General features: G+C 46.0%; 2 protein-coding genes across 2 annotated transcripts in view; both read right to left on the bottom strand.

Annotated features, from left to right (window-relative positions):
* Nucleotides 1–24,314, bottom strand: part of LOC139162883 (zinc finger protein 208-like) — a 56,459-nt gene that overhangs the window by 15,910 nt on the left and 16,235 nt on the right. The window contains exon 7 of the mRNA XM_070743778.1: nucleotides 2,558–3,213. Within this exon, the coding sequence (XP_070599879.1) occupies nucleotides 2,558–3,213 (656 nt within the window). The remainder of the gene's footprint in view (nucleotides 1–2,557; nucleotides 3,214–24,314) is intronic.
* On the bottom strand, nucleotides 8,833–10,240 carry LOC139162962 (zinc finger and SCAN domain-containing protein 31-like). The gene is made up of 3 exons (XM_070743875.1): nucleotides 10,151–10,240; nucleotides 9,155–9,843; nucleotides 8,833–9,044 (listed from the first exon to the last, which is right to left on the bottom strand). The coding sequence occupies exons 2-3, from the start codon at nucleotides 9,651–9,653 to the stop codon at nucleotides 8,917–8,919; spliced, it is 627 nt and encodes a 208-aa protein (XP_070599976.1). The 5' UTR covers nucleotides 9,654–9,843; nucleotides 10,151–10,240; the 3' UTR covers nucleotides 8,833–8,916.

Here is a 24,314-nt window from a genome sequence, read left to right as displayed (position 1 = left end):
CTTTGAAAGGCTAGTGATGTTTCATTTGAAAACCATCACGGATCCACTGTTAGACCCCCTGCAATTTGCATACCGAGCAAATAGATCAACAGATGATGCTGTTAATATGGCTCTACACTACATCCTTCAACATCTTGAATCTCCAATGACCTACGCTAGGGTCCTCTTTGTGGACTTCAGTTCAGCATTCAATACCATCGTACGGGACATTCTCTTAACCAAACTAAATCAGCTAGCGGTACCTGAACATACTTGTAAGTGGATCACAAGGTTCCTAACAGACAGGAAGCAGCAGGTGAAGCTAGGCAAAATCACACCAGATACATGTACAATTAGCACAGGTGCCCCCCAAGGCTGTGTACTCTCACCACTTCTCTCTATACACCGATGACTGCATCTCATATGGTCCATCTGTTAAACTACTGAAGTTTGCAGATGATACAACAGTGATCGAACTCATTCGAGACAATGATGAATCCGCATACAGACTGGAAGTTGAACAACTATCCTTGTGGTGTGACCAGAACAATCTAGAACTGAACACACTCAAAACCGTAGAAATGGTGGTAGACTTTAAGAGAAACCCTTCCACTTCTCACAATACTAGACAACACAGTATCAACAGTAGAGACCTTCAAATTTCTAGGTTCTATCATATCTCAAGACCTAAAATGGTCACCTAACATCAAAAACATCATCAAAAAAGCACAACAAAGAATGTTCTCTCTGCGCCAGCTCAGGAAGCTCAAACTGCCCAAGGAGCTGCTGATCCAGTTCTACAGAGGAATCATTGAGTCTGTCATCTGCACCTCTATAATTGTCTGGTTTGGTGCTGCAACCCAGCAGGACCGACACAGACTTCAGAGGAGAATCAGAACTGCAGAAAAAACAATTGCTGCCAACCTACCTTCCATTGAGGACCTGTATACTGCACGAGTCAAAAAGACGGCGGGGAAAATATTTACTGACCCCTCACATCCTGGACACAAATTGTTTCAACTCCTAACTCAAAACGTCGCTACAGAGCACTGCACACCAAGACAACTAGACACAAGAACAGTTTTTTTCCAAACGCCATCACTCTACTAAACAAATAATTCCCTCAACACTGTTAGACTTTCTACTAAATCTGCACTTCTATTCTACTAGTTTTTCTCATCATTGCTTTCACCCATTTCCTCCCATGTTGACTGTATGACTGTAACTTGTTGCTTGTATCCTAAGATTTTTATTAATATTGTTTCTTCATTGATTATTTGACCCCTATGTGTTGTACCACATGATTCTTGACAAATGTATATTTTATTTTATGTACGCTGAGAGCATATGCACCAAGACAAATGTCTTGTGTGTCCAATCACACTTGACCAATAAAAATTCTATTCTATTCTATTCTTTGTGACATAGTCAAAGAAATCAATGAGATTAGTCTGATATGATTTACCCTCAGTAAAGCCATGATGATTTGGGTCCGATAAGTTATTGTTTTTTAGGTGCTGATTTATCCTCTTTTTGAGTAGAGTCTCCATCATTTTAACTATAACTGATGTGAAGCTAACTGGCCTGTAGTTGCCAGCTTCTTCTCTACTGTCCTTCTTGTGGATAGGCAGAACACTGGCCATTCTCCAATCATCAGGAACATCTCCTGTTAACAGGGATTGGTTAAACAAATCAGTCAGAGGGATAGCAATGTCAGATCTGAGTTCTTTAAGAACGCTAGTATGGATGCCATCTGGACCCATTGCCTTATTTATCTTTAATCTTTCAAGTTCTTCTAAGACGTCGGCCTCTGAGATCACTGGACCTGAATCCCTACAGATGGAAGCAATGCTATATCCATCTATAGTATTATATTGTAAGCTGCCTTCTGAGAAGACTGAATAGAATTAGCTATTCAAATGGTCAGTGATCTCCTTATTTCCCTCAATGTATGTATCATCCCCACTACTAAGCTTCGTGATGTTACAATTTTTCTTCTTCCCATCACTAATATATCTGAAGAAGGTTTTATCCCCCTTCTTTACAGATTTAGCAATTTTTCCCTCTTTTGAGGCTTTAGCAGCATATATTATCTGTTTTGCCTCCTTCTGTCTCATTTTATACACCTCTCTATCAGCTATACTTCCAGGCTCTTTATACGTCCTATAGGCAGCCTTTCTTCCATTTATAGCCCTTACATCATTGCTAAACCATAGCGGTTTCTTCTTCCTTTTACCTTTAGTTATTTGCCTTACATACATCTTCAAACCCTATAGATTACTTTTAATAGTTGATTCGGCCTTTCATCTTTCTGAGGTTGCTAAAATTAAGACTCAGATTGCTGTGGACAATATGCTGACTTTGTAAACTGCTCAGAGATAAGTGGTAAAACACTGTGGAGTAGTATATAGTTGTAAGTAGAATTGTATAGCTATATAGCTTCTCCTGAGCGTGGATCCTTTTACAAGAAGATAGATGACCATTCTGAGGAAATGTCTTTCCACAATCCATGCATTTATATGGCTTTTCCCCCGTGGATCCTTTCATGGGAAATAAGATAACTTCTATAAGCAAAGGCCTTCCCACACTCCATGCATTTATACGGCCTCTCCCCTGTGTGGATCCTTTTATGGGAAGTAAGTGCACTAGTATAAGCAAAGGCCTTCCCACACTCCAGGCATTTATACGGCTTCTCTCCTGTGTGGATCCTTTTATGGGAAGTAAGACTACCACTTTCAGAAAAGGTCTTTCCACACTCCATGCATTTATATGGCTTCTCCCCTGTATGGATCACCTTGTGGGTAGTAAGATTACTTCTTCGAGCAAAGGTCTTTCCACACTCCATGCATTTATATGGCTTCTCTCCTGTATGGATCACCTTGTGGGTAGTAAGATTACTTCTTCGAGCAAAGGTCTTTCCACACTCCATGCATTTATATGGCTTCTCCCCTGTGTGGATCATCTTGTGGGAAATAAGATGACTTCTTTTAGCAAAGGCCTTTCCACACTCAATGCATTTATACGGCTTCTCCCCTGTATGGATCATCTTGTGGGTAGTAAGATGACTTCTATGAGCAAAGGCCTTTCCACACTCCATGCATTTATACGGCTTCTCCCCTGTGTGAATCATCTTGTGGGTAGTAAGATGACTTCTTTGAGCAAAGGTCTTTCCACATTCCATGCATTTATACGGCTTCTCCCCTGTATGGATCACCTTGTGGGTACTAAGATGACCTCTTTGAGCAAAGGTCTTTCCACATTCCATGCATTTATACGGCTTCTCCCCTGTATGGATCACCTTGTGGGTAGTAAGATTACTTCTTTGAGCAAAGGTCTTTCCACATTCCATGCATTTATATGGTTTATCCCATGTGTAAATCATCTTATGGCAAACAACATGACTTTTTTCACCAAATGTCTTTCCACACTCCATGCATTTATACGGCTTCTCCCCTGTGTGGATCCTGTTATGGGAAATAAGAGTACCACTTTGAGCAAAGGCCTTTCCACACTCCATGCATTTATATAGCTTCTCCCCTGTGTGGATCATCTTGTGGGAAGTCAGATGACTTCTTTTAGCAAAGGCCTTTCCACACTCCATGCATTTATATGGCTTCTCCCCTGTGTGGATACTTTTATGGGAAATAAGATGACTTATTCGAGCAAAGGTCTTTCCACACTCCATGCATTTATACGGCTTCTCTTTTGCGTCAATCACTTTTTCAGATGTAAGAGTTATTTCCATGAAAATGAATGGATGTCCCATTGTAATTTTGTCTGTTGTTTCTTTTTCTACCATCTTCTCCTTTGTTTTGGGTTAAAGAGTATTCATTTATTTGTACTTTAGCTTTGGTTAGCTTCACACTTTTCCCAATATATTTATTCCTTATTTTCTCTTGTTGGGCAAGAGAATCTTGAATCGGAGCATCAGTGGAAGATGAGCTTTCCTGATTCCAGCTCTTTGACTGATTTCTCTCACGGCTTTCGAATTCCATTCGAATTCCAAACTTCTCATTTCCATCTTCAGCATCGATCAGTTGGAACAGTTCACAGGAATCTTGATCTTTACCTTCAAAACAAAAGGGAAATGAAAATGATAATAAGGTTAGAGAAAAAGGATAGAAAGCCAAGTGAAATTCCTTCGGAATTTCTCCAAAATGTCACTAGGTTGTATGTTTGCATGCTTGCACTGGTGTGATATAAACATGATGATTTCTATATTCATGAGTCATGAGAGTGTCCAAAGCTTCCATTCTCCTCATGCTCTTCTGGAACCAGACAATAGTGGGAGGGGTGGGGAATATGGAGGGCAAATGTTGCAGCCCCTCTGCTGTCATTCATAAGTATGCACTATTGCCATGGTGCTGCAACACTCATAATTTCGGGACTGTATCCCATGTACTTCGGGGAGGGCTGCTCATAACCTGGAATGGTCACTAAGTGAACTGTTATAACTCAAGGATGACCTGTACCCTAGGATGCTCTCAGTGACACTGCAGGAGGCTTTTGTTCTTGAATTGGATTGGGAGAATGCTCTTCCATGGGCTGAGGGTGAAAGTTCTGTTCCCACACAATTTTGGAGGTTTCATAGGTCAAATTTATTTATTTATTTATTTATTTATTCATTCATTCATTCATTAATTGGATTTGTCTCTCCTCAGACTCGGGGCGGCTAACAACAGTAATCAAACAGCATATAATTTATTTATTTATTTGATTTTTATGCCACCCTTCTCCTTAGACTCAGGGCAGCTTACAACATGTCAGCAATAGCACTTTTTAACAGAGCCAGCCTACTGCCCCCACACTCCGGGTCCTCGTTTTACCCACCTCGGAAGGATGGAAGGCTGAGTCAACCTTGAGCCGGTGATAAGATTTGAACTGCTGACCTTCAGATCTACAGTCAGCTTAAGTGGCCTGCAGTACAGCACTCTACCTGCTGCGCCACCCCGGCTCATTAATAATAATAATAATAATAATAATAATAATAATAATAATAATAATCCAATACTAAAAACAGTTGATAACTCATTACTATAAAAACCAAACATACGTAAAGACATACAATGCATAAAATTGTAAAGGCCTAGGGGGAAAGTGTATCTCAATCCCCCCATGTCTGGCAGCAGAGGTGGGTTTTAAGGAGCTTAAGAAAGGCAAGGAGCGTGGGGGCAGTTTTAATCTCTGGGGGGAGTTGGTTCCAGAGGGCTGGGGCCGCCACAGAGAAGACTCTTCCCCTGGGTCCCACCAAGCGACATTGTTTAGTTGACGGGACCCGGAGAAGACCCACTCTGTGGGATATAACTGGTCGCTGGGATTCGTGCAGCAGAATGACAATACACTCCTCTCACATGACCTCCGTAGGATACGTAAAGACACATTTTGTTCTTTTTGGCCCCTACAAATACGTTCAAATAGAAATGGAAACTACAGAGAAGAAATGCACAGAAAACATCTCAGCAAAGAGACATTGACTCTTTCCTTCCTTGGAGCACCAGAAGGCCACATCCGTTCCTTCTCCCTCCCTGGAGACGATGTCTCATAATAGTGGGTTTTTTTTTAAATCTCTTGAACTCTGATTGGCATCTAGAAAAACTCTTACCCAGAGAGACCACATTCCTATAGTTTTCCAGCATGACTTCCGAATGCAGCTCTTTCTGATCAGGATCCAGCTGAGAACATTCTTCCTCAGAGAAAGACACAGCCACCTCCTTGAAGGACACCAGACTCTCCTGAACACAGAAAAAAGACAAGAACAGGAAAATTTGCAAGATCTTTTCATGGTCATCAATGATTTAGACAAGAGGATAAAAGGGGAACTGATCAAATTTGCAGACAAGGCCAAATTGTCAGGAATAACGAAACTCCAGAATATTAACTTGAGATATAGAAGGATCAACAGATTGGGTCCCATCTAACAAAATGAAATCAGCATTTCAACATTTCATTTGCCGATGACTCTAAAGTGTGCAATAGGGTTGATATTCCTGGAGGCGTCTGTAAAATGGTAAATGATTTAGCTTTACTAGATAAATGGTCAAAGCAATGGAAACTGCAGTTTAATGTTTCCAAATGTAAAATAATGCACTTGGAGAAAAGGAATCCTCAATCTGAGTATTGTAGTGGAAGTTCTGTATTAGCAAAAACTTCAGAAGAGAAGGATTTAGGGGTAGTGATTTCTGACAGTCTCAAAATGATGAGCAGTGTGGTCAGGCAGTAGGAAAAGCAAGTAGGATGCTTGGCTGCATAGCTAGAGGTATAACAAGCAGGAAGAGGGAGATTGTGATCCCGCTATATAGAATGCTGGTGAGACCACATTTGGAATACTGTGTTCAGTTCTGGAGACCTCACCTACAAAAAGATATTGACAAAATTGAACGGGTCCAAAGACGGGCTACAAGAATGGTGAAAGGTCATAAGCATAAAATGTATCAGGAAAGACTTCATGAACTCAATCTGTATAGTCTGGAGCAGTGTTTTTCAACCAGTGTGCTGCGAAGCAAAGAGCAAAAAGTTGCGACACCAGAAGCTGAACTTCCTTCTTTGCGCCTTCCTTCTTCACTTTCCTTCTTTGCGCCTTCCTTCTTCATGGCAGGTGAGCTTTGGGGCTCGGCGGGAGGGCAGTGGCAGTAGGAGCGGGAGGGCGCTTGCAGCAGCAGCAGCACTGAGAAGTAGCAGCAGGGTGGCGGCTGTGAGCAGGAGCTCCAGGGCTGAGGCAACGGCAGCTGCAGCGCCCCGCCCGACTGGAGCTTCCCTGGCGGTGACAGCAAGTGAGCTTTGGGGCCTGGTGGGAGGGCGCCGGCAGCGGGAGGGCACCGGCAGCAACGGCACTCGGCAGTACCCGCAGTACCTCTGGAACCGCCTGCGGCCGCACGAATTCCAAAAACCAATTAGATCCCACAGAGTTGACCTTCTCCGAGTCCTGTTGACGAAACAATGCCATCTGGCGGAACCCAGGGGAAGAGCCTTCTCTGTGGCGGCCTCAGTCCTCTGGAATCAGCTCCCCCCAGCGATTAGGACTATCCCCACCCTCCTTGCCTTTCGCAAACTTTTGAAAACTCATCTATGTCGCCAGGCCTTGAGGAATTGATATATCCTTAGCTGTCTTGACTTTATGGATGGTGTGTTTTGGCTGTATGACTGTTTTAATAGAGGTTTTTTAAAGACTGTTTTAACATTGGATTTGTATATGATGTTTTATTGTTGTGAGCCACTCCGAGTCCTCGGTGAGGGACGGCATACAAATCCAATAAATTATTATTATTTATTATTAAGAGAGAGAAAGAGAGAAAGACAGCAAGAGAGAGAGAAAGAGATAGAAGGAAAGCAAGAGAGAGAGAAAGAGAGAAAGTGTGTGTGAGAAAGAAAGCAAGAGAGAGAAAGAGAAAGAAAGAGAGAGAGAAAGAAAGCAAGAGAGAAAGAGAGAGACAGAGAGAAATGAGAGCAAAACGGGGAGAAAAAAGTGAAATGAGAAAATGATTGAGGCAGAGAATGTGAGGAAAAAGAGAGAAACAAAAGATAGAGAGAGAAGTGACTCTTGATTTAATGCATATGATAAAAAGCACCCAAAGAATAAGAGAGAAAAAGCCCCAGCCCTCACCTGTTTTTGGAAAGGGTTCAAGAGTGTGTTTACACACACTCACAAGGGGTGGAGGAGACAGAGATGGAAAAAGAGAGAGCGTCTTAGAGTGTCATTTTCTGTCATTTTTGTTGGTGGTCTGCACCAGGATTTTGTAAATGTAAAAAATGTGCCTCGGCTCAAAACAGGTTGAAAATGACTGGTCTGGAGGACAGAAGGAAAAGGGGGGACACGATCGAAACATTTAAATATGTCAAAGGGTTAAATAAGGTTCAGGGGTGAAGTGCTTTTAATAAGAAGGTGAACACAAGAACAAGGGGACACAATCTGAAGTTAGTTGGGGGAAAGATCAAAAGGAAACGTGAGAAAATATTATTTCACAGACATGGTTGGTAAATCCACAGTAACTGAATTTAAACATGCCTGGGATAAACATAAATCCATTTTAAGATAAAATACAGAAAATAGTATACAGCCAGATACAATCCAGGTACTAAAAGAACATGAAGGAATATGGGAGAAGCACAACATCAAGTATATTAGAGAAACTTTTAACTGGCCCTGAAAGTAAAATCATTTCCAAACTATATACTTACTTGCTACAATATGAAAGACACGCAGATGTAGTAAAAGCACCTATGGTGACATGGGCACAGAACATTGGTTATAATATTCACTTGGCAGGCTGGGAACAAATATGGAATTGAAATTTAAAAATATGAAAATCAGTATCTTATAAGGAAAATGACTTTAAATGTGGTATCGATGGTATTTAGCACCGACCCAAGTAGCTAAAATATATCCAAAATTGAGCCCAAATTGTTGGCAGTATAAAAATAATAATAATGGCATCTTCTTCCATATGTGGTGGTCAAGCTCTGAGACAAAAAAATCCTGGACCAAAATCCACACATGGTTACAAGAGATCACACAAATAAAGATAGAATTCTTGCAGGAATTATTCTTATTGGGAATATTTAAAAGGAAATAAACTAAAGCAAAAAAAAATACTTAATATTACATATCACGACTGCAGCCAGAATGACTTTCGCCCAATATTGGGAAAATACAGAACCATCACCACCCCAAAAAATTAGTAATTAACAAAATATATAATTGTTCCGAAATGGACAAACAGATGATGGAATTAAGGGGCCAAAAAGTTTCTGAGTACTACGAAATATGGGCACAAGGGCCCAGGTGGATTGAGTGAAGAAATAGAAATAAAAAGAACACAAAAGATACATAAAAGCTAGTAAAACGTGAACCTGCTATTTTGCTCTCCATGTTGTGGAAGGACACAAAAATTGTCCTGGCCAAACAGAGGGGGGGGGGAATAGAAGGAGAGAGAGCGCTCTTCAAATTTGCTTCACTTCCTGAAGGGAGAAAACAAATCTAGTATCTTTTCTCTTTCTTACTTGATTTGGAAGTTCAACCGCTGTTTGACCTCCTTCATAAAAACCAGAGAGCTTCATTCTTTGTTTCTCTGTAAGGAATAATTTCAAAATGCACAATGAACAAAATAGGAGGAGGTCTTCTATAGAAGAGGAGAGAGCAAAGGTAAGACAGATGGGTCATCGGATCATCTCCCATTACCTTCCGAGGTCTCCTGGTTTGGATCTTCCCAAGGGATCCTCCAGAAAAATGGCTCATGAGCGGGATCTGATGGATTCTTCTTTCCCTCCATATCATTGATTTCCTTCTGCTCCTCCGCCTGGCTCAGGAGGAGGCCTTCCGCCAGGGCCACAGCCTGGGAGCTAGTCTCTGCTTCACACTCCCGCACCCAGCCCTCCATCTCTGGGGGCAGAAGGGACAGGAGATGCTCCAGAACCACCAGGTCCAGCATCTGGGCTTTGGTGTGCTTCTCTGGCCTCAGCCATCGCCTGCAAAAGTCGTGGAGTCGGCTGCAAAGTCCTCGGGGACCCTCAGCCTCCTGGTATTGGATGGAGTTCCAGGGTTGAACTTCTGAAGAGAGGATGGGTTCTTCCTCCAGGATCTGCTGCCCAGGTATTGTCCAGAACTTTCCCCCTTTCCCAGGCTGAGCAGCTGCAGGGCCTTTTCCGGTTCCCCCCTTTGCAACAGATGGGGTCTCCATCCTTTCTCTGTCCTGCAGAGCAACTCCAAAGGGGTCCAAGGACTCTTGTTGGTCTCCAGAGGCCTTTTCCTTCACGGGACCATTTCTGGGAACACAGGACGGATCCCTCCAGGTGATTCCGCTCTTTTTTTCTTCCCCCAGGAGAAAATGTGGCCTTGCAAAGACCACAAATGGCTTCCGGTTTCTGTCTCTGAGGTGGAAGGAAAAACAAAGGCCCAGAATGAGAAGGTGGAATTCAGCCCCTGAGCGACCTTCACCCAACCTGCCCGGAGCCCCAAGAGGCTCATCCCACCGCAGAGCCGAGGTCCCCCGAGCAGGGCCGGGAAGGAGGCAGCTGCAGAGGCCGCCCCGCTTCTCTCCCCCTCCGGAGACAGATTCGGGCCCTCGGGGAGCCTGGTGCGAATCCCGCCTTCTCCCCTCCCCCCCGCTTCTTCCCTTCCCCTGCAGGGAGGGCGGCAGGGGAACATGGGGACCGGGAAGCCCCCCCCCCCCCTCACCTGGGACACGTCTGGAGGTTTTCCCGCCGGGTCTCACGCGGCACCAGGGTTTAAGGAGAGCGAGTGGGGCGTCCTAGAGCGGCAAGGCTCACTGATGTCACTTCCTTCTCAGCCTTCTCTGCAAAACCTCCGTGACGTTCGCTCTCCGGTGGGCCAATGGGGAGTTTCTTTCCCTTTGCAGACATCGCCCCCTGGTGGATTTGGGGCAAAGTGCCCGGATGGGAGGAATGGCGGGAAAGAGACGCGCCTGACAATTCAATCTCAGCTCTGTTTCTTTTGAAGACTTTCAATGTGAAGAGAGTGAATTTAATGGCTGGAGAAGGAAAGTGCACAAAGGTCCCAAACACCCAGTAGTGGCTGAGGGAGGGCGGGCTCCTGCCTGAGGGGATCTGCGCTCTGATTGGTTGCTGGGGATGGGAAGGGGGCGTGTCCACTTTCCCCCGCCTTTTTCCTTTGGGCGCTGTTTGAGATTTACCTCAGGAGGCTCCCGACTGTCTTCTCTGTTGCGAACGTTCATTTATCTTGATATAAAAGGGCAGATTTTTCTCAGTGTCTCCCTCTTCCTTTGGACAGCAGCCGCGTGTTCACATGGACCTTTTTTCCTTCTTTCCTGCGGGGAGGAAGGATAAACTCCCTGGAATCGAGCCCCAGAGATTGGGAGCAGGAGGGCCCAGTGGGAGCCCCAGAGATGGGGGCACAGGGGGTTTTCTCTCCCGCTCTGCCCATAAAGGGAACCACCCAAGGAGGGAAGGCAGCACCCTGGAAGTCCAGCCTGGCTTAGGGGACGGGTCTCTCCAGAGAGGAATTGGGATCCTTGGACCATGGTCCACAACACCCACCTGGAGGCTTCCAGCAGGGGATGAGCTGCCCCTCACAAGGACCCAGAAGGTCAGCTGTGAGAACCGACCACCTCTCCTCATCCAAAGGGCTTGAGAGTGAAGCCGAAATGAGAGGGAGACAAATTTTAGAAGCTGATTCCCAACTCAAATCTCAGGTGAATCAATCAAATTGGAAGAAAAAAGGACACAAAACAGCAGAGGTAGAAACCAAATATGGGGTCAATCAAAAGGGGACTCCGATGCACCAATGCGAGGAATAAACCGGGTGATTTCCACAGAAAATCTGTGGAGGGAGCTGCAGGGTTGATGTGTCAAAGGTCAGCTGTAAAGACTTCATGACTTCGGAGAGGACTCATTATTTCTGTCTCAGGGGGTAAAATACTCACCCCTCCCCCACTATTTAAAGAGGTTACAATAAATGGACAACATGCTAATGTGAACTAATATACTTCTACTGTTTCTGCTTCTATTTAAAATATGAAGGTTAGAATCTGTCTTTAGAGAGGGGCGGCATACAAATGTAATATATTATTATTATTATTATTATTATTATTATTATTATTATTATTTTTATTATTATTATTATTATTATTATTGCTGTTGTTATATTATTATTATTGTTATCATCATCATCTTTCTACCTATCCTCTCTCACACACAATCTCTCTCTTAGTCTGAAATTTATATAGCCCCCCCCCCCCAACTCACAAGAGACTCTGGCTCACATACAGCAAAGCTAAAGATGGATTTTTACATGAAAGTATTAGACATTCAAAACAATAAGAAAACTTTTTAAAAGAAGGAATATTAGGCAAAGAGTCACTTTTTTCAGTGCCATTGAAACTAAATGGCTAAATGTTATAAGTCAAGGACTCTTTCCAGTGGGTCACAGGACAAAGGGGCTGCCCCACCTGTAGACTCAGCCATGGGGCGGAGGAGGAGAGTCCCTGAGCTGCCCTGACGAAGAATCCAGGCTTGTTGCCTGCTGGATCCTGGCCAGTTCCTCAGTTCTGCTTCGGAGGAGCCCAACGCTTCAGGCTGGGGAAGCGAAGCCCAAATGCCTCTACAGCTGTTGGGGCTTGCAGAAAGAACAGCTGCTGCTTTGTGTGTGTGTGTGTGTGTGTGTGTGTGTGTGTGTGTGTAGTGAGGATGTCAGGAACAACTCAGAGAATCAAAATCTGGCAGGGGGAAACATGAAGTTCTACTTTGATCAGGAGAGCGATGGGCGTCCCACCAGAGTCACTATGGATCTGGGGCCCATTTTGTGTGACTTGTTGTGTGCAGACACACAATTGTGGGGCAGGTTTGGACTCTATCTTTCTCTATATCTATCTATCATCCATCCATCCATCTATCTATCTATCTATCCCCCCATCCATCTATTGTATCTGTCTGTCTGCCTATCTATTCATCCATATCTATTCATCTATCTATCTACCTATCTATCTCTTCATCATTTTATTATGTATCATATCATATCCTATCTATCTATCTATCCTCTCTCTGCTAAAAATGGGAATTTACATGAAAGTATTAAAAACATTCAAATAATTAAACTTTGAAAAAAGAGATATCAGGCAAGGTGTGACTTTTTTCAGTACAGTACCATTGAAAATTCAAGCAGGTGCCAAATGAGCTGTTGTGAGTCAAGGACTCTTGGGTCGCAGGACAAAGGGGCTGCCCCACCTGGAGACTCAGCCATAGGGCGGAGGAGGACTAGGGACTTGAAATATAAATTTAATACTTTATTACTGCTCATGGTGACTGCAGCCAGAATTCTTGATATGCAAAAGTGGAAAGAAACCTCCATCCCCAGGAGGGACAAAGTGATGGAGTGAAGAAGTTGGCAGAGATGGAGAAATAAGCCCCTTTTTGACCAGGGGAAAGAATAGAGATCCAGCTGTTTTTCTACCTGGAAGCCACTTCTGGACGTTGTGGTTGAGGCAGAAGAAAAAGGAAATCTGAACTTTGGAATTTAAGTGATTGAGTGAATTTGCTGTTACAGAAACTGTTGTATTTACATAGAGAAGAAACAAAAACCGAGGCTGCAATTTCACTTTCCATTTTATTCTGCGGGGAGAAAGTTTCCTTCTTTTTCCCTTTCATCCCCCACTTTCTTTCCCTTCCCCGTTTCCTTCCCACTTTCATTTTCTCTTTTCCGCCCTTCTAGTCCGAGTGAAAGAATCACCAGAGGGAGACTGTGTGTTTTGGGGGCAAAAACCGCCCCCCGATTCCAATCGAGATCTGCGGAATCCAAGGGCGAAATTCCTCCCCCAATGTCCCTCGGGGTCTTTCTCTGCTGAAAGGGGCGAGGGTTGTGCCTGGAGGCGAAGGGGGAGGAGTTCTCCCAGGAGAGGAGCGGGAAGCGGGGCAGAAGCGGCCAGACTGGATTCCGGGATCTGCTTTGGCAGGAAAAGGGATCCCCCCGACCCACCGGAAGAAAGAGGGAGATCCCTACACGACCGTGGTTGAGGCGCTTCGTCCAGACGTTCTGAGCGAGGGAGGCGCGTGTTTGAAGGAAGGGAAGCGCCGTTTCCTCTGGGAAAGCCACGAGATCCCTCCGGAGATTCCCCCCTGAAGAGGGAGAGGGCCTGGGGAGAGGATCCGGCTGGGTGAGGAGGGATCCCCGCAGATCCTCTCCGCCTCCTCCTGCCCGGACTGCCAGCGGAGGGTTTTCCTGGCTTCCCTTCGGGGTGGGGGGAAGGGGTGACCCCCCAAGTTCCAGCCATCCATGGGGCGGCGCCTCCTCCCTTGTCACCCGGGGCAGCTGCTGGGGGCTCCCTCCTTCCAGGCTGAGCGGGTGGGGGGAGCCCAGAAGGATACTTGAAGCTCCGGATCCACTCGGCCCTTCGGGAGTCTCCGCAGCTCCAGCCTGGGCGCCCTCTGGGCACTGGGGGAACTCAAAGGGCATCCAGTCCGCCCCTCCAGGCGCCCAGAGAAAGGGAGAGTGGGGGAGGATTATGGAGCCGGCATGAAGGAGCCCCCTAGAATGCAGCCCCCCCCCCAAGACTGAGCACGTCCCCCTCCCTCCCCTCCTCTCTCGGCTTCGGACTATCTCCTGTATCGGGCGATGTCAAGGGAGACTCTACACGGAGACCGATGACGCTACAAAAGGGAGAATTCCCATTGGTCCTCTTGCTCCTTTTGGACACGCCCAATGCCGAAGTCGGAGGAAAACTCCTGCCCCCAATCCAGACCCCCCGATTCCGCCTCTGGGGCTGGGAGCCTCCGCATCTCTAGCCTCTCTCGGTCGGGCGCTGGTGCAGCCGCCTCATCCATGGCTTTGGTGGGGGTCCCGTTGGTGCTGCTGGTGGGAGCGCTGGCCCGGATCCCGGGAAGCGGAGGGGGGAAGGAGAGCCCCGGTAAGGAGGGGGCTGGGCGGGGGAGGAGGGGGTGGGGGGGAGAAAGCTTATGGGTCTCCAGATCCTGCGACAGCCTCGACCTCCGCGTGGTCTCCTTCCCTTCCTCCCCACATGTCCCCCAGGAGGATGGAGAGGGACCCCCGTTCCCCGAATGTAGCGGAGGGGGAGTCGCAGCCGGGCCCCTCACTCGCCCCCCCCCAGCGTCTGGGTCAGAGGGGGCTGCAGGGAAAGAGGAAGGGAAGCGAAAGCGAAAGAGGGAAACTGAGGCACTTCGGCTTTTTTCAAAACGTTTTTCTTTTGAATCTCAAAATTGAGGCTTTGGGGGTCAGGCAAGACGGGAGGTTCGGTCCTTCCGGGGGGAACCATGAATTTGGGGAGGAGGCCAGGAACCCCCCATAGCTCCCCTTGCTGCTCTATGGGGACCTGGGATCCAGTCTGGGAGGAGGATCTGGGGGGCTTTGAGTTGCTCCCCCCAAACTGCCCCCCGTTTGTGAGGGGGACTGGAAACCCTCCCTTTGAGACTATTGGGGGGGCTGCAGGGGGTCTTTTGGGGGAGGGGAAACGGGTGTGATGAAGGATGGGAGTTGGGCTGAAGTTTGGGGGCCAAGAGGAAAAGTTGGGGTGATCCAGGGAAGTTGGGGCTTAAAGGGCAGGCAGACCCCTGGAGGGTCAGTCTAGATGTCCTCCTTGTGCCCCCTCCCCCACATGGAAGAGAGAGGGGGGAGGGGTGGATATGAGCTTCCCTCCAGTCTCGAAAGTTCTCCCAGCCCCTCCCCCATCCTTCAGGCCGCTTTCGATCCAGCTTCCCCTGCAGAAAGTCGATCTCCTGGGCCCGTTGGGCTTCTGCCTGGCTTTCCCCCGCCTTCCTCCCCTCCCCCTCTTCCTCCCCTCCCCCCTCTGCAGACCCCCCCCAAAGAAGTCTTCCGCCCTGTCTAGGTTCCCTTTCCCTCCTCCAGGGGGCGTCCCCCACCAGTGTCCCCTCCCCTCCCCTTCTTCCGTGGAACCCTCCTCCTCCACCACCAGCGGCTGGGAATGATGGGCCCTGGAGTCCCTCCTGACGGCCTTCCTCCTCCTCTTCCCTTCGCAGCCTATTTCCTGCACCAGGGGAAGCACGAGTGCCGCTTCCTCAACGGGACGGAGCGGGTGAGATACCTGGAGAGGTACATCTACGACCGGCAGGAGACCATCCACTTCGACAGCGACCGCGGGAAGTTCGAGGCCGTCACGGAGTTCGGGAAGGCGGATGCGGACGCGTGGAACAGAAATAAGTTCATCCTGCAGGACGCGAAGTCCGCTGTGGATCGCTGCCGGGACAGCTACGAGGCTCTCCAGGGGGCCCCTGTGGTTGGCCGGAGAGGTGAGTCTGCGGGGGGCAGAGGTTTTGGGGAGGGGATCCCGTCCCCCTTCCCTTTCCAAGGGGGATCCAGGCCTCTGAGAGGGATCTTCCAAGAGAATCCACGGAAGCCACTTGTGGTCTCCTTTCTCTGCCTTTTTCTTCTTCATTCCGAGTCATTTCCACTCCATCTTTTAAATCAATAAATAAGCAACTAAGTGAAATAAATAAATGTATAAAATTAAATAAGCAAATTAAACCTATACATAAATAAATAAAAACTGAATAAATGGAAACTGAAATAAAAAAGAATAAAATAACTTAAATTAATTCAATTTAAAATAATAAATGAAATAAAAAAGAATAAAAGAATAAAATCAACTAAAATAAGTCAATATTAAAATAATAATCTAAATAAGGAATAGAATAAATAATAAACTAAATAATTAAAATAAATAAAGTATAAACAATAATACATCAATAAATATATACAATATAATTAATTGATAAATAAAAAATAAATAAATAACAATAATAAATAAATAAAAATATGATGGGGGAACATAAAATTCACTTTGTATTCCTGCTGTTTTCAATCAAGAGGCCTGTTATTTGTCTATTAAATTGAATTGCTGGATACGTGGAGGGAGAAAGTTGTGTCCCTCCTCTGTAGGTATTTAAAAAGAAAGAAAAATATATCTTTTTTCCTATCCAATTAAAATCTCCAGCAACTCCCATCTGGCCAAAATGGAACCTCAAAATCTTCACACCGCAGTCTTGAAAATAAGGAGATTTGGGATGGGCTATAAAAATAAAAATGTAAAAATGCCAAATTGCAGCTTTTGAATTTCCACAGATTTAAAATCTGATCCTTCCGTTTTCTTGTTCAAAGACTTTTCTCATCCACAATTTGCATTTCCTGTTTTTTTTTTAAAAAAAGGCTGTTTTCACTTTGTAAAGCCACTGCCTTCATTTTTTTTAGCAATTCTCACAAAGGCCTTTAAGGTCCCCAGATGCAAATGGGATCAGCCTGAAAAATGCAACAACCCTCACCTGAAATGCTGCTATCGGTCTGCAATCTGACCAGATCCCAGGTTGGAAGGACAGATCACCATTTCAAAAGTGGTTGCTCTTAAGCAGGACAGAATTTACTGTTAATCAGAAAATCTCTCAAAAGAAAAGAAAATGGTTTTCAAAGGACTCTGGCCTGGAATTATTATTATTATTATTATTTATTAGATTTGTATGCCGCCCCTCTCCGTAGACTTGGGGCGTCTCACAACAACAATAAAATAATCTACAACAAATCTAATAATTTTAAAGTCACTAAAAAACCCCTATTAAAAAGCAAAAACATACACACAAACATACCATGCATAAACTGTATGGGCCCCGGGGGAGATGTCTCAATTCCCCCATGCCTGATGGCAGAGGTGGGTTTTAAGAAGATTACGAAAGGCAAGGAGGGTGGGGACAATTCTAATCTCCGAGGGGAGGTGGTTCCAGAGGGTCAGGGCCGCCACAGAGAAGGCTCTTCCTCTGGGTCCCGCCAAATGACATTGTTTAGTCGACGGGACACGGAGAAGGCCAACTCTCTGGGACCTAACCGGTCGCTGGGATTCGTGCGGCAGAAGGCGGTCCCTGAGATATTCTGGTCGGATGCCAAGAAGGGCTTTATAGGTCATAACCAACACTTTGAATTGTGACCAGAAACTGATCGACAACCAATGCAGACTGTGGAGTGTTGGTGTAACATGGGCGTACCTAGGGAAGCCCATGATTGCTCTCGCAACTACATTCTCCACAATCTGAAGTTTCCGAACATTCTTTATTCTTCCCCATGTAGAGAGCGTTACAGTAGTCAAACCTCGAGGTGATGAGGGCATGAGTGACTGTGAGCAGTGACTCCCGGTCCAGATAGGGCTGCAACTGGTGCACCAGGCGAACCTGGGCAAAAGTCCCCCTCGCCACAGCTGAAAGATGGTTCTCAAGTGTGAGCTGTGGATTGAGGAGGACACCCAAGTTGTGGACCCTCTCTGAGGGGGTCAATAATTCTCCCCCCCCGGGTAATGGACGGGCAGATGGAATTGTCTTTGGGACAATTCCCTTCCCTTCTCTCGTCTCTTCCCCTCTTCTCCCCTCTTGCTTCTGCTAGCTTTCTTTCTGCCATCTTGGTTGATCATCTTCATGGCTGCGTAGAGGAATTTGGTTCCGCCCTCTCCTCCCCTCCACAACATCTGCATGAAGCCACTGGGTGAGGCCGTCCAACACCAGGGCTGGAGGTCTCCTCCATTAGCGGATGTCATCAGTTTACATCTCCACCTCTGGGGACACGGGTGATGCTGAGGCTGTGGGGGGATCAATGGGGGATCAGAGGCTTTGGCTGAACCCTGGGCTTTGGGTCCATGGAGCAACAACATGGGGGGACTTTAACCAACTTCCTTCTGGGTGGAGTTGCATTGTCCCAGAGACCCAGTTGGCAATTCTGGAGATTCTCCTGGATTCCTGAAGAGCATCTGGCAGTCACAGTTCGTAAGGCTTTGGGTCAGTCGTGGTCACTTTGGCAAATAAATTTAATAGATAAATTTACTAAACAAATGAACAAATGTTGGGGTAATACACCAAAATGAAAAGTCTGGTTTCATTTTCAACAACATCCCAGGAATCATCTGACTCGTGCTGCGTCTGTCCTTTCCGTCTTCTGCATTATTTCTTTCCACGTCCACCACATCAGACAGAAGGTTCCTTCCACCTCTGGGCGTTTCCAGCATTTATCCCTGTCAGACTTGGCTATTTCTGGAATTCTTCTTTGGAGACTGCAACTGATCCCAATCACAAAGGATTTAGGAGAGGGTCTTCAGAGAGGGGCGGCATACAAATCTAATAAATTATTATTATTATTATTATTATTATTATTATTATTATTATTATTATTGTTATTGTTATTATTAATTATTTTTTTTTATAAAATAATGTTTATTGGTTATATACAAATATATACAAAGAAACAATACAAAACAGTGTTGACAAGACAAGGTGTTCATATCATAAGCATCTGATCATTGTTTCCAATAGGGTTGAACAAACCACATTTAACAATAACATTGAACATAAGACAACCCCTCCCCCCCCCCCGGCTGCCAATCTGCAGCTATATTTATTTTTTATTTTCCCGGCTATTCTGTCAGCGGAATCATATTTCTTAAAGTTTGCTTAATCGTTGGTCTAAAACTTCCTTTTCTAGATAATGTGTTTAATATTATGATTGTTATAGTTCTAATTTGTTTCTATCCTAAAAAAGAAAAGAAAAAAAAAGGGTGTCAGCGAGCAAGCAAATAAATTGTTTTGTTTTGTTCTTCTCCTTTTCTCCCCCCGTTCTTGATCTTTTTATAATTTGTTTTATTGTATTTTGTTTCCTTTCCCTTCTATAGCTCTCTCCCTTTCATTGATCCAGTTGTAGAACTTGTCCCATGTGGTTATATTTTTTGTTTCCTTGTTGTCTTTCAGTTTTTGTGTTAAGGAGTCATACTCGGCGCAATCGAATATTTTTTTAATAATTTCTCTGTCTGATGGTACCTCTTCCCTTTTCCAGTTTTGAGCTATTGATATTCTGCTTGCTGTTATAATGTGTTGGATTATATAGTAATTGAAGTAGACCCAGAGGCAGGGTTCAAGCAATCGGTACTTTTATTCAGCTCAGAGAACAAGTGACAGCTCAGCAAGGTAAAGTGACAATTCAGCGAGTACCGACTGACTCTGCTTGAAGAAACCGCTCCTTTTATACATTTGCGGTTCCCGCCAAAGCTAGAGCCGGCCGCGTCTGAGCCAATCAGGAGCGACTTCCTGCTTCGGCTCAGACAGCGCTGGAAAGAGGAACAAACTATTTACAGGAATTACAAGGTAGCCATTTCAGGATACAACACCCCTCCCCTCATAGTTGGACACATCCATCACGAAAGCCATGTGACAAAGTCGTCCAATCGGTGGGGCCTCTGAGGAGCTCGCGCTGACCTGCGCAGTTCAATTTCTCCTTCGACACCGACTGTGGAGGATGGCTCGCCGCTGTTCTCCCGGCGCGGTGGACTTTGTCTGGCAGGCCCAACGAAGGCTTCGGAGGACGAGGATGGCTCGGCGTCACTGGATGGTTCCCCCTGGCCCGATAAGTCTCTTTGCATATTTCTTAACTCGGGCAATGTGCTAAAGTCTGTTGAAGGGGGAGAGTCCATGTCAGCGGTTTGTGTCAATTGATTTTCTGTTCGCTTCCGAATGTGGTCTATGTGTCGTTTCCACAAACGACCATCCTCTAATTTTACAATATAAGTCTTTGGTGCATTTTGTTTAACAACAATTCCTTTCATCCAGTTTACATTTCCATCAAAACTTTTTACATATACATTTTGTCCCAAATACATTTCTCTTTCAGGTTTTACACACATTTGGTTATTATTAACACAGAACCTTGGATTCAACCTGTCTAGTGGTGACCTCAATTTCCTCCCCATCAGTAACTCTGCAGGGCTTACATGTGTGTGCGAGTTAGGGGTAATGTGTTGGGTGAGTAAGAATTGGTCCAAGTTTTGTTGTACATCCCCAGGGCCTGACCTGCGCAATGCCTCCTTTGCCACACGAACGTAACGTTCTGCCAATCCATTAGCCCAGGGCGAATAAGGCGAGATGAGGGCATGCCTGACCCCTAGGCCATCTAGGAACAATTCGAATTGCCTGGCTGTTAGCTGTGGCCCATTGTCAGACACTAAGATATCTGGGCAACCATGGGATGCAAACAGTCTACTCAATACCTTGATGGTGGCACTTGTGGTTATGTTGTTCATTGCTATTATTTCCACCCATTTGGAGAAGGCATCAACCACTATTAGAAAATACTGGGACCCCACTGGGCCAGCAAAGTCAATGTGGATTCTTGACCAAGGACCAGCAGGCTGCTCCCACTCAGCCGGAGTTGTTTTGGGGGGACTAGGCCGTGACTCTTGGCATGGTTCACACCTTGAAACCCAACTTTCAATGTCAGCATCCAGCCCTGGCCACCATAAATGCCCCCTTGCTAGGCTCTTCATCCTGACAATCCCAGGATGACCCACATGTAACATTTTGAGTACCTTTTCCCTCAGGCTTTTGGGGATGATCACTCTATCTCCCCACAGCAGGCAACCCTTTACATAAGATAACTCAAGTCTTTTGTTTTTAAAATCACACAATTCAGGTTTCACAACATCATTTTGCCATCCCTTTAGTACACAGTTCACCACTTGTTTAAGGATTTGATCTTGCTGCGTGTGTGCAGCTACCTCTTTGGCCGTGGTTAGTGGCTTATCCTCGAGTTCTATCATTAATACATCTGTGGAAGGAACAGGGTCTTCCACTAAGTCTGTTATGGGGCACCTGCTGAGGCCGTCTGCGTGATTGATTTCCTTCCCCCCCTTGTGGGTGAGCTCATACTGGTACCCTGAGAGGAAAAGAGCCCATCTGATTAGTCTTGGAGACATAAAAGGTGGAGTGGGCTTGTTGGGGGCTAGCAGACCTAGTAGAGGCTTGTGGTCAGTGACTAGTTCAAAACTTCTTCCAAAAATATAATTGTGAAACTTCTTTACCCCTGCCACTAAAGCTAGAGCCTCCTTGTCTAACTGGCTATAATTCCTCTCTGTGCTGGTCATGGTTCTTGAGAAAAATGCTATTGGGGCCTCTGTCTTATTAGGTAGAACGTGAGCTAGGACTCCTCCTATGCCGTACGGCGAAGCGTCGCACGTGAGCCTAATGGGTAGTGAAGCACTATATTGGACTACTACACTTTTAGAAGTTAATAATTGTTTTATTTGAGAAAAAGCTTCACGTTCAGTTTCCCCCCATGTCCAGCGGGCTTCCTTCTGGAGTAAACGATGGAGAGGCTCTGCTACTGTTGCCTTCTGTTTTAAAAAAAAGGAATAAAAATTAAGGAGGCCTAAAAATGCCTGCAGCTCATTCTTATCTCGTGGTTCTGGGGCTTCTCTAATTGCTCTCAGCTTCTCTGTTGTGGGGTGGATACCTTCTTTGTCTATTTTATATCCTAGGAATTCTATACTGTTGGTTCCCCAGACACATTTATCAGGCTTGATTCTTAAACCTTTGTCCTGTAATCTCTTAAGTACTTCCCTTATTCTTTTGTTTACTTGTTCCTGGTTTTCCCCTGCAATTAAGATGTCATCAAAGTATGGAATGGCCCCATTTACCCCTGACAATAGGCGTTCCATAATGCTCTGGAATATTCCTGGGGCTATGCTTACCCCAAACTGTAACCTCGTGCATTTGAACGCCCCCCTGTGCGTTACAATTGTTTGTGCGTTTGCTGTTTGTTCATCGACTAGAAGTTGCTGGTAAGCTTGCGCCAGGTCGATCTTTGCGAACCTTTTCCCCTCCCCCAGGGAGTGTAGAAGTTGTTGTACAACCGGGATGGGGTAGGGGTGGTGTTGGAGTGCCTTATTCAGGGTAGATTTGTAATCAGCGCAAACTCTTAAAGACCCATCTGGCTTCAGAGGTGTAACTATGGGAGTTTCCCATGGCCCCTGTTCCACAGGGACCAAAATACCTTGGCTAATGAGTTTATCCAACTGCATGTCTAGTTTGGGGAGAAGCGGAAGGGGAACCCTGCGAGGTTTTAGCCTGACCGGTGGGACCTTGGGGTCAATAGAGAATGATATAGAGGCCCCCCTATACAATCCCAAGGTGGGGCTGAACACTTCAGGGAACTCTTTCACAAAATTAGGCATAATATCACAGTTCACATTACACACACCCGAAATTTCGATCCCCAACGGTTCCATCCACGCTAAACCCAGAAGAGAATGCTTAGCCCCGGTTACAATAAGCATGGGAAGGGTACATTTAACATTCTTGAATGCAATAGGTACATTTGCTGTTCCCAGGACCGAGATTACCCCCCCTTGAAAGTCTCTGATCACTAAAGAGGTTTGATTTAGATCAGTTTTAGACACATTAGGCATATACAGTTTAAACTTCTCCCAAGGCATGATGGTATATCTAGAACCCGTATCCAGCTCCATTGAGCAAGGCTGGTTATTTAGTAACAGTGAGATAACAATTTTAGCCCCCTTTTTGGTTGCCGTGTTATTCACGGAAAATTGAGAGTTACCTCTATAGTAGTCGCGGTTAGCGGTTGAGTAGTTCCTTTGACCCGAGTTGCGGAACGGTCTTTTTTCTCGCGATTGGGGGGTCTGGTTTTGTGGTCGCTGGTATTGCGGTGTGGCGAATGTCTCTTCTGGTGCCGTTGCTCTGCATGCGATGGCGATGTGGCCTCGACGGTTGCAGCGGTGGCATGTGGCGTCTCGGAAAGGGCATCGATGGCGCTGGTGGTTTCCCCGGCAGCCCGCGCAGGGGGCTGGGTGAGTAGCTCTGTGGTGTCTCGGCTGGTCTTGTACCAGGAGGCAGTTGTCCCCGCTGTGAGCTGGTTGGCTGAGGTCGTCTGATTCTACGGCGCGGGGAGACGCGGCGTCAATCTTGGCAATGAGTTCTCGCCTTCCGTGCTCTTTCAATTCTCTAGCTGCTGCGTCGGCGGCTTCTGCGGTTTGCGCTAGTTTAATCACGGTTTGTAGAGTCGGCTCTTCTTCGGTGAGGAGTTTATTTCTCACTGTGGCGCTTTTCATGCCGAAAACCAGGGCGTCGGTGAGGCGAGCTTCCGGGTCTTTAAACTTGCATTGAGCAAGTACCGTTCGAAGTCGCGTTGTAAACTGGTTGATTGACTCAGTTTCCTTTTGAGCCATCATGGAAAACTGATGCCGAAAAACCATGGCTGGTTTGGTCGGTTTGAAATGGCTCGCTAGCTTTTCCTGTAGGACGTCCCAAGCTACGGTTCTTGCTTGCTGCGGTTCGGTGAGAGTCTGGGCAAGGCCACGGATTTCTGGGCCGCAGTAATTAAGGAAAATAGCCCGTCTGCGATCGGCTTCGGCGTCCTGTATTCCCGCCGCCTCGAGGAAGATCTCGAAGGTGGCCATGTATTCGTCCCAGGTCGTTTTTTCGGGATCGAAGAGTTCTGGAGCCTGGCCGATCTGGACTTTGTTCATGTTGCACGCGATGTTTCTTCCGTCCGTTCGTCGCCAGTGAAGTAGACCCAGAGGCAGGGTTCAAGCAATCGGTACTTTTATTCAGCTCAGAGAACAAGTGACAGCTCAGCAAGGCAAAGTGACAATTCAGCGAGTACCGACTGACTCTGCTTGGAGAAACCGCTCCTTTTATACATTTGCGGTTCCCGCCAAAGCTAGAGCCGGCCGCGTCTGAGCCAATCAGGAGCGACTTCCTGCTTCGGCTCAGACAGCGCTGGAAAGAGGAACAAACTATTTACAGGAATTACAAGGTAGCCATTTCAGGATACAACAGTAATCTGTTTATTATTATTATTATTATTATTATTATTATTATTATTATTATTACCCCCCTTTCAGGATCCCTTTTAATTTCTTGCTGCAATCTACTTTGGAAGATGACTCAAAACACAAAATACTTTTTTCAGGCGTGAAAAGGGATCTTGGCCTGAACCAACCAACTAGGTCTTCTGTTCTGGGCCCTCCTCTGTCTCTCATGTGCCTCCTTCTCCTCCCTCCCTCCAGCCAAGCCCACCGTCA

The sequence above is a fragment of the Erythrolamprus reginae genome, chromosome 2, assembly GCF_031021105.1.
Source record: "Erythrolamprus reginae isolate rEryReg1 chromosome 2, rEryReg1.hap1, whole genome shotgun sequence".
Classification (NCBI taxonomy): Eukaryota; Metazoa; Chordata; class Lepidosauria; order Squamata; family Dipsadidae; genus Erythrolamprus; species Erythrolamprus reginae.
Note: the sequence above shows the minus strand (reverse complement) of the source record. Positions and strands in the feature narration are given on the sequence as shown.

Bases quoted from the DNA above. Each gene is read 5' to 3' on its own strand.
- LOC139162962 (XM_070743875.1), bottom strand. From the start codon at position 9,653: ATGGAGACCCCATCTGTTGCAAAGGGGGGAACCGGAAAAGGCCCTGCA. The intron at 9,045-9,154 runs GTAATGGGAGAT...TATTCCTTACAG, and splicing joins AAACCAGGAGACCTCGGAAG to AGAAACAAAGAATGAAGCTC.